The sequence below is a fragment of the Lepidothrix coronata genome, unplaced genomic scaffold, assembly GCF_001604755.1.
Source record: "Lepidothrix coronata isolate B3197 unplaced genomic scaffold, Lepidothrix_coronata-1.0 Scaffold102, whole genome shotgun sequence".
NCBI classification, from domain to species: Eukaryota; Metazoa; Chordata; class Aves; order Passeriformes; family Pipridae; genus Lepidothrix; species Lepidothrix coronata.
The window spans coordinates 360,278-370,461 of record NW_016690282.1 but is presented as its reverse complement, the minus strand read 5'-3'; the positions used below and the strand labels follow the sequence as shown (position 1 = coordinate 370,461).

General features: G+C 49.6%; 2 protein-coding genes across 3 annotated transcripts in view; both read right to left on the bottom strand.

Annotated features, from left to right (window-relative positions):
- CBX6 (chromobox 6) overlaps nt 1–5,408 on the bottom strand; it is a 17,673-nt gene extending 12,265 nt beyond the window's left edge. For both annotated transcript variants that reach the window (XM_017823444.1, XM_017823445.1), the window contains exons 1-4: nt 5,302–5,408; nt 5,121–5,164; nt 4,902–4,967; nt 4,623–4,689 (exon numbers count right to left, since the gene is read on the bottom strand). In XM_017823444.1, the coding sequence (XP_017678933.1) occupies nt 4,623–4,689; nt 4,902–4,967; nt 5,121–5,164; nt 5,302–5,370 (246 nt within the window). In that variant the 5' untranslated portion in view covers nt 5,371–5,408. The remainder of the gene's footprint in view (nt 1–4,622; nt 4,690–4,901; nt 4,968–5,120; nt 5,165–5,301) is intronic.
- A 419-nt stretch (nt 5,409–5,827) lies between these two features.
- The window catches only part of CBX7 (chromobox 7), a 20,492-nt gene continuing 16,135 nt past the window's right edge, over nt 5,828–10,184 (bottom strand). Inside the window, exons 7-8 of the transcript XR_001876193.1 lie at nt 8,074–10,041; nt 5,828–5,969 (exon numbers count right to left, since the gene is read on the bottom strand). The gene's annotated coding sequence lies outside the window, so the exon portion shown is untranslated. The remainder of the gene's footprint in view (nt 5,970–8,073; nt 10,042–10,184) is intronic.

Here is a 10,184-nt window from a genome sequence, read left to right as displayed (position 1 = left end):
AAGATTCAGCATTCAGTTTTATCTATTGGAAGCGCACTTCTCCCTGCTACGGATCCATTTCTCGATCACACTCACAAGCCATATGAGCATAAGGTCTTTGAAAAAACAAATCCATTCAATCCTTTCAGCTGTGTCACCACAGTTTTCTACTTTGCTCACAAGTCTTCCAAATGGAAGCTAGGTCTCTGGGTTTTGCTGTTTTCACCCGCAGGATGTGCTCACCGCTGAAGAGGTACTCAGCATGTATACAAAGTAATTCACTTTCTGCTTACAGCTCAGCCTACATCAGGATGCAGCTTCTGGAGGCTTGCTGCAGTGCTCTGTCACGAGAGCAAGCCAATTGCTAGGATTGCTTCCCTTCCCCCTCTTCCCTTCTGGGATACGTATCACCTTTATTTATCTTGTACAGCTCTCCCTCATTGCCCCTGGGAACTAGTGTATCTCCCCCATTCCCTACTATTTCTGAATAAATGTCCCTTGAGGCCCAGAAAGCATATTTGTTCATTTATTCCCTTAACACACTGAGACACACAAGCACATACATGGACATGTGCTTAGAAAGGCCTCTCTTACCTGATTTGTATCAAATCTCTCCAATTTGGAAGAAAAAAAAAACAAAAACAAACCAAAACAAAGATCTTGTAAGGCAAAATGGATTTCTAGTTAATTATTTCAAAATCAAGCCAATTCCAGTAGTGCTGCTGCACCATAGCAGCACAATTCTCTCATAAATTACTGGGTCTGCTTTGTCTTTTATTCTCCACCTGCATTCCCACAGTCCTTGCTCCAAACAGCATTCGCAAGAGCTCTTCTTTCCCCTTTTTGGCTGCCATTCTGCCTTTTTATCACCCTCTTTCTTCTGCAGTCTTCCAAGTGACAAGGCAAAAGCAAGCCAGTTCATAGCACAGTTCTCCCAAGCAACACTGCCATAAACTAAAGTTTCCCTCTGGATGGGGAACAAAATGCTACAAAGGGGAATGGTTTGTTTTCAAACCGCTCGGGGATAATTTACGAACAGGGAGGAGATCAAAAGAAACCCAATTCCAACTTTAGAGTTCAAGAAAGGGCAAAGTGACAGAGCACCACGCTGCTCAGCCCCTTCTTCCCCCACTCTCCCACTAAGAATCTCCTTTACTCTGTTCTCCCTTACTTCTTCCTTCCCATTAACCTTCTCCACCCTTGTCCCCTTAGTATTTATGGCCAGCCCAACTAAGGGTCTTTGCCAGCCACCCACTGAGCTTGCAGATCAGGCTCTGTCTCTGAACAGCACTTGCGCGACTTTATTAGATGAGCTGGTGAGTTTTGCATTCTGCACAGCAGAGTGCCTAGGGAAAAGCAAAATAAAAAGAGCAAATCGAGCAGGAGAAGAAGAGGAGGAAGATCACTCCAGCATGTGCTGTATCTCTTTCTAACCTCACACCAGCTTCCACTCTGACCCGCAGCCTAAGGGCCTGTCCTCAAGGATGACTTCTGCCAGACACCTAAGTAGTAAGGTAAGAGCCTTACGTACAGTGCTGCCTGTTTCAGACCAAGGACTCGACTTCCCACCGCTCAACACAAGGCTGCAGCATACCAGCAGCCTCCCAAGAATTACAACCTCCCGCCGAGCCTGATCTCAGCTGTGGGAAAGTTTGCCCCTAGTATGCAGAGGATAAAGACCCACTTCCTGCCCAAAACTCTGCAGTTCAAGTTTGCAGGGGTTGCTTTCAACATTGGCCATCTTGACAGTGATCTTACAAAATCTGGACTGTAATTTGCCTCTGCAGTCTGATCGAAAGGGCAAGTGTTAGAAACAGGAGCCTGGCTTACGGAGGCAGCAGGTGGCCAAAGATGCAGCTTTTCAAAGCTTTTCCAAAGGCGCGGGCCACTAACCTGCTGGAATGCTTTCTGCAAATCCCTCTGGGTGCCTATCTGCAACTTTTGAGAACTAATCCCAGGATAAACCGAGCCTCAACTGCAAGCTAAAACACCCACACAACCCAAGGGACTGAGCGGCATTTCAGGGCACTTACTTTGATGCCATCCCAGAGACTCAGAAGCCTAAGTTTAATCACTGATACACATGAAAAATCCTAGCGAGCCACCAAGTTCAGGGCAGATTATTCTACCAAAGCGGTCCTAGGCCAGACTTCTGCTTAAAAATCATTGCAACCAGATCTAATCTGTTCAGTTAACAGATCAAAAAGAATATTGTTCTAACTGCCAACTCCAAATACTCCCTCTGGGATACAAGAATCAAATTTCTTCCCTCGCTTCCGAAATTCTCACTGGCGAGAGATTCTGCAGCTGAAAGAACTGAAAACACCGTTAGCGATGCGTGAGGCAGTCCCACTCCTCCCATATCAGCACCGGTGCTGAGGGGCTGGCAGAGGTCAAACGTGCATCTTCAGTGGGTCAGAAGGACTGATGAGGGATGCAAATCATCACAGTGTCTCTGTCACAATTCTACCCACAGCTGTGTTGATTGTGGTTTGCCTGAATGGAGCGCAAACAAGTTCAGATAGGGCTGGCTGAGATAGAGTTACTTCTTGCTGCCTGGCCTGGGGTGTTATTTTTAGGGTAGGATCCGAAGTCACAGAGGAAGAGCAAGTCAGAGCATTAACAGTTCCGCCAGCTCTGTTTCCCAGAGGTGCAAACCAAGTGGCAGTGGAAGCGCTCTGCCCTGCCAGCCTCTCCCACAACGTGGCACCAGCCTTCACGAGAGTTAATCTTGCTCCCCCATCACGATCCACCTTCTACAAAACAGTGAGCCAGCTCCACAAACCTACAGGTTTTCATTACTGTTTGAGGAGCTGGCAGAAGGAAGACGTGCCACAGAAACGTGTCACCAACGTGATTCAAAGGATACTGTTGAATAATTCAGGTTCCGAGTTTAGGGGGGTTTTAAAGAGCAAGGGGAGAAAAGAGAAGCAATGAGTGGGTTTTGCGTTTGGGGGTTGGTTTTGGGTTTTTAGATGAGTGAAAATGATTGATTTTTTTTTTTAAATGAGTAATATGGCAATGGATTTTGCCATATCACATTCGGAATCAAAAATAAAAGAAACTGATTACACATAGCATAATCATTTCTCTACAGCTCTGAACAGTGTCAGGTCTTACAAATATCAGTATTTTTTAATTCAGGCAGAGAACTATTTTAAACTGGTGGTTTCCCTTTAAGTGTTCCTCTGCATTGTTGGAAATCTAAACACAAGGGTTACATTTAATGCATGACTGCCAGAAAGAGAAAAGCCAACTAGTCTGGTTTCCCTGAATATAGCATAAGAGCTAGTACGTATCAGATATGTTTGTAATTCTCAGTCTGCAGACACAGAACACTTAGCAGAAAAACAGGCAATGAGGGAGAAGGACAGTTCCATCAGCAGGACTTTCCGAGGACTACCACAGTCTCATGGGTTTTATGAAGAGCATCAGAATATGCCTGTTCCTGTATTTCTTCCGTGTGCTTCATTATATCCTCTCAAAGCAAAGAAGAGGTGACACCCTACCCCTCTCACTCCTCTTTCCAGTGCTCATGCAGTTAAAAGTGCTGCGCTGACTTGAGTAAAGCTCCTACTGCTGCCAGGCAAAGGAAAGTATTAACCTGTTTCACAGATGGGGAAACACACACAAAGGCTAAATGAGTTGCCCAAAGCCACAGAATGACTTGGTGATAGCGATGCCTTACCACAGGGTCCACACCGGCTGTTCCAGGGCTTTATAGCAGAATGAAACCAGGGAAGCTGTGGACTTGCTCATCTGTCTGAACTATACAAGGCTGTGTTCCTTCTATGCTCATCTGAAGTCTGAGATTGTGACAGTTGGAGAGGAAAAGGGGGGAAGAGAGGAGTAGAGCAAGGTGCTTTGTCTGTAAACTAAAAAATACACAAAGCTCGCATAGCAGTCACACAGCTACTGGTGCTTTTAAGAAGAGAAAGTAAAAAATACAGGGAGGGCCTGCACTAGGGACTATATTCCTTGCTCCTCATTGCAAGGGAGCAGAGATGCTATGACAACATCTTCTTGCAGAGATGTTAAGTCTATAAGAGGAGAACTGGAAACTTCAGCTGCCATCCTATGCAGAGGTAAAACACTCCACCTCCTCCTCCTCACCCACCCCCCTCTGCCCTCCTCAAATGCAAAACAAGCCTGCAGTTTATAGATCAAAACGTGAACCCTTCATGAAACTCCTATGGAGCACCTACATCCTGAAACACAATCAGAGGAGTGGCAGCGGGATTCCCGCCTCAGCTGCCTGACCGCTCAGCGTGCTGCTAAGTTGCAGAGCATGGGCTGGATGGAACAGGCTGCTGAAGGAACAGGGAGCAGGGCTGGCTAGCTCTCCACTGCGGCAGCAGAAGGCCGTGAGAGAGAGAGGATATTGGAAAAAGAGATTGCAGCCTCACCATGCACATCTGCGTGTGCCGATCGTCCTGCTGAGGCACCCGTCGCACGCACACTCGCTCTCCCGTCACACGCTTCTGTGCCTCTGCCCACCCTCCCCCTTTCCTGTCGGTTTTCCCCGCGCTCCCAGAGCCAGGCATCAGGCACAAGTCACTTGAAAGTCCAGTCCTTCCAAGGGCATGCACCGGAAAGGTTTGAGAGACATTTGGCTAGGCCCAAGTTATTTAAATAAGAGTTACCTTCAGCAGAAAAGTTTTAGGTTTAGGTCCTCTCTTCTTGGGCCCGTACAGCTCACGCTCTCGTTCCCTTTAGGGAGTCAAATTTGTCAAGAAGTTAAAACTTTTCCCAAAGGAGAAACAGAAGTATACAAGTTTGATTTAAAAAAAGAAAAAAGAAAAAGAAAAAAAAAAAGATAAAAAAGAAACAAGGAGAGCCTGGACACTCTTTCCCGCTCGCCCACCCAAAGCCAAACCTGCTGCTGCAGCCCCCCCAGCCTGGGGTGGGGGATGAGCACTCACTTCTGCTCGAAGGCGGCGATGAGGCGGGAGTCCAGGATGTTCTCCTCGGGTTCCCAGGTGCTGTACCTGCCGGGGTGGGAGCAGCGGGGAGGACAAGCGAAGGAGTTAGCGCCCAAATCCCTCCGGAGCTGTACACAGGGACACCCTCCCCCCCGCCCCCATCACATTCTGCCCCAGCCAATGCCCCCCACCCCCGCAGCCCGGGCGGGATGCACTCACTTGATGGCCCAGCCTTTCCATTTCACCAGGTACTCGATGCGCCCCTGCAACACACGGGGGAGAAAATGGGGGGGGGGGGGGAGATGTTGAGGCGGGGGGCCGGCGGTCGGGCCAGCGGAGCGGCCCAGCAGCGAGGAGCGGGGCAGGGGGTCCCGTGGCCCCACTCGGGGCGGCTCCTCACCTTTCGGATGCGGCGCTTGATGATGGACTCGGCGGCGAAGACGCGCTCCCCCACTGCAGACAGCTCCATCTTGCTGCTCCCCCTCAGCGGCGGCGGCGCCCACAGCCCATAATAATCCCGCCCGCCCGCGCGCGCCGCCCCGCCCCCTGCCCGCCGGCCCCGCCCTCCTCGTGCCGCCGCCGCTGGCTCGCGCACGCCCGCGCGCCCCCTCCCGCCGCGGCCGCGCGTGACCCCCCCAACTGCCCGCGGTGAAAGGCCCTTAAAGGGGCCGCGCCCCCGCACCCGCGGGACGGCGGCGCAGCGGGGAAGGGAACGGAGGAGTGGGGAGCGAATCCCGCCCGGGCAGACCCCCAGCGTGGCGGCGGCGTTGCCCCTTCCCGCCCGAACGGGGCCTTTTTTTCACTTAAAACAATGGCGGCAGCCGCCTCTCCTCCCGCTGCAGATGCACCGTCACCCCCCTCTCGCCAGCGGGGAAGCAGACAGCCCCAAGGCACCTACCAATGGCAAAAATCAGCAATAAAGGCGCTTAAATCCTCGTTATCTTTATTTCTTTTCTCTGTTTGGCCGGCGTGCCAGCACAAGGTACAGGTTTTGTGCCAGTATAAGGTCCGGTTTTTGAGCCAGTATAAGGTACTGCAAGGTAAATGGGCCAAGCATGCTACATAAACCTGTAAAAAAACCCAGAAAAATGTTAAGTCACTTAGAGGAATTTCCTGCCCTGACTGTTTCTGCAAAACCCTAATTAATTTGCAGTGTGCTTTACACTCTCTTGCAGGTGCTATAAAGACAATGAAACAAAAAACTCAGTCAAAAATCATTCTCTGGGACTCAAAATGGAAGCTTACAGCCCTGCAGCTGTTGTCATGTGGAGCTCAGGGTCCTCCCTCACCTGGAGGTACCACCTGGCACAGCTTGTTCTCCTGCTTTAATTCTCACCTGTTTTTTGGGTGAAGAGAGGGTGCATTTCAGAGACCCTCTGGAAAAAGTGGGACCTGTGATGAGGGCCATAGGCAACGGCCAACTTGCTTTTGCTGCTCTTTTTCAACCCACCATGATATCAGCAGGTACCTGCAGAGCACTGGCATTCCTCTGCTACCTATTCCTCAGCTGGCCTACCAGTAAGCACTCACAGCCCTTGTGGCCTTCACTAATCCTTTCTCCACTTATACTCACCTTCCCTTTCCACCTCCGGCTCAGGGGTTTCACCCAGGAGGAGGATATTCCAGAAACGGCTATATTATGGCTATAACATCAGTACTAGCAGAGATGGAATTCCCAAAGTCAAGATAGGCAGGTAGGAAAATGAATGTTTTCCTCACTACTTGCGATTCAGCCAAGATCTGTCAGAGTGTTTTGTTCTTTCTCACCTTAGCAGCTGAAATGTTGCAGCCACCACAAGCTCCCTGCCTAGAGGAAAAGTGATTCAGAGAGGACCTGCTCCTCACCACCGTGTCCCCATTTGAAAGGGGGTGAACAGAGAGGTTGCTGAATACTGAGAGAGACAGCAGATGGACAGTCACATGGACCCTGGTCCACGAGATGCAAACAATTCAGAGAACTGAGGTGTTTCTGTGGTCAGGGACTGAACCACAGCATGCTTCACCACTGATAATTCTGCATTTAGGTCATATCTCTCACTTCCAGAATAGGCTGTAAGAGGCCCTTTCTCAGGTATTTGGCTTCACGGGCCAGGCAAGAACAAAACCTGAGACTCTCACCTACAGTGGGACAAGTTCTTCTGAACTGCCCTGTTTCCCCAGACCCCGCTTATTTTAATCTCAATTCTTCATAGCTTGAAGGTGACTTCAAAAGAGCAAGTCCATCACACCCATTGCGTTTTGCTTTTCACTTTTTTAACTTTGCACATTAAGTGTTCATTAACACCATCCACATTTAAATTAGCGTATTTGTTACTGTTCACTTTGTTTAAACGACTGCTTTTACACTTGTAACTGAGTGTCAAGTAACCGAACTTTCAACCAGCAATATCATCCACTCTAAAAAGCAGCCACCCCTAAATTAAAAGGGGCAAAAGTCTTTACACTGCTACACAAACACAGGTACAGCAGCCAAGACTGATGGTCTTGTCCCCCAACAGACACACGGGTCATGAACAGCACACCTTGCCTCGGGGCAGGAGCACAAGGCACTCCTGATCCATGGACCAGAAGGGGCAGCAGCATTTTGGAGTTCCATGTGCTCTTTCTAGTTATTTTCTCCTTCTACCTATCAGCAGAACCTTCTTTCCAGCCACAGCGACTGCTCAAATCACTGCAAGCTGCCATTGCACAGGTATTGCCTAACACTTTCATCTAACTTTTACTCTCAGAAAGCAAAATAGTAGCAGAATATCCAGCTGCTCAGGGCATTGTTGGGTGTTTCCTTTGTTTCATTCACATTTCCAGAAAAACACTTTAAAAAAAAAACAACCCACCTGGGAAGATGGTTCTCCCGGAAAAGCTATTGTTCACTACAGACACCGAATAAAACATTTTTCTGGCACCTCGCTGTCTGCAAGACTCTGGTGCCGTAGGATACACTGTAGCACTTCTTGCTAGCACTGGGAAGCAATAAGCTTTGGGGAAGCAACACCACCTTTCTTACCAGAACCACTGCCCAGCGGTATACGAGCATACGAAGAGAACAGCAGGTGCAAGAATGTTTTTATATATCTTTTAAATGGCACTTGATAGTGGGAAACTCACCTGCTCAAAGCCAGCAGCTGCCTCCAGGCTCATTTCCTATGGACCTGTCAGGAACAGCAGCACTTACCTCCATGAGAACAGCTCCAAGGGTCGATCGACTGACTCCACTGCTGTTTGCTCCAGGGAGGTCACTGTCAGGAGCAGCAGATTTTGGCACGGAAACGGTCACTCCCTCACCTACCCCAGGAGTGGACACAGCTGCACGCACCCAGCAACCCTGTGGTCATCCGGGTCAAAATGGGCTGAGATTTCACTGCTGCAACTCTGGAATACACGCAAGCAAAGGCAGATCCCTCGGAGCTGACCAGTACCTCCCCACACACCAGGTACAGGTGGCTCAGCATGGGCCAAGTGGTCAGAACAACCATCCCTCCAGCCCACTAACTTTTTGATGTAGCAGAGAGAGGAGAAGGCCAATGGGGTTTGAGCTGGGCCTACACCGCTGGGGTGCTATGATATCCCTGGGCCCAAAGCAGGCCCAGCTGCCCAGGCTGCTGCTTGCATTACACAAGTCCCCCAGGTTTATTGCATTCTTGATTCGAAAACAGTGGCTTGGTGAGTAAAACGCTGGAAAGAGAAGGGCCAAGAACAGGGAAGATGTGTGGCACTGAATGGACAGGAGGTGCCATTGCAGGGGTCACATGCACTGCATTTCACCCTGTGCTTCTCAGAGAACACCGAGCTGCCCAAACCGTGTGGTTCCCCTCTTGCTGAGTGGCCTTGTTCTGAGGCATCCGAAGGGGAAAGCTGTGCAAGGCAAGCCAGCTGCACTGCATGGATCGGAGGGGTGGCATAGCAACAGATTATTAAAAAATAGAAGTTCTGCTCAGATTAACCTTTAATCCAACCAACACATGCATGCGAAAGGACAAGCTGTTGTGAGTTTCTACTGCCAGCCACCCTCTGCAGCATTGGCAGGGGTAGGAAGGCACAACCTCCAGAGTAGGCTTTCCTGTAACTCTGCACTGCAGTTTCTTCCAACTTTACCTGACTCGCTCACTGCTGCTGCTGCCAGAGAGTAAGTGGCTGGCTGGAGTCCTGCTCCAATGCCATCACTCAGCTCCAGCCGCCCTGGCTCGAGGCAAGCATGCTGACTGTGCTTTGGTAACATGGGCAAGACCTAATCATACTGCCTTGAGCCATGACCAACTCAGGAAATGCATCCCATCCCCCTCTGCTTTTGCTCTGCATGTTTTTGGGATTGACATCACAGCTGTGCTCAGGTGCAGGGCTCACCCCCACCTTACGCCTATTAAAGGCATCTCGGGCAGCCCCATTCGCTTGCTGAGGTACCTCCATAAACAGCTTATCCTGCCCCTCCACAGAGGATGGAGAGAGACACTCCTCGAGGGAGCAAGTCAGACACTGAAGTGGACTAACTGGCATTTGGGATTCTCTCCAAGGAGTATCAGCAGTTCCAGTACACGGGCTCCTCGGCTAAGCCCTGCATTACCTGGGGTGAACCAGGGGTCAAACTCTGCCCAGGAGCAGCTGTGCTCCTGAAAAGGTCCCTGGAAGCCCTGCAGAACAACCCACTAGAGGCTTCGGCATGGAGGAGAGCTGCTTCCCTGCTGGCAATCAGTGTGGAGCGTGCCTGGTAGCCCAGGTCTTGCCTCAGACTTTCTCCGTTCCCATAAGAAACACATGATACGGGGCACATCAGCACTCTCCTGCTGCTAGCAGAGCTGTCCTGGCACCACAGCCTTGTGCAAGGATGTTGAGAACTCCCTAAACCCAGAGCAGCAGTCACCCTGACATTGGCATTCTCCTCTTCAAATTATAATCCATCAAAAGACCAACCGTCCCAGGTCACCTCTGTACAGCTCTAACATACCCAGTGGGTTAAAAATTAATAAAAACCTGACCTCCTCCAATCAAAGCAATGAGTAATGTCAGAAACAGCCTTTTGCAGGCTCCATTCTTCATCGATCCTTTTTTACTGATCTTTCTCACGCATGCACGCACATTTTCCATTCTTTTTCCAGCTGCACTGCACGTTTATACCAATAGAAGTGACTGGTGGAAAATAATTCAGCTGTAGAATTAAAGCAAGGAGAGGTAAATGACCACACAAACAGACCAAGAGGTAAATGTCAGTTCTCATATTTAATATTTTAATAATTTTGTTTGCAACATTTACCACATAAATCATCTAAATAAATAGATGCTGTACAGTCT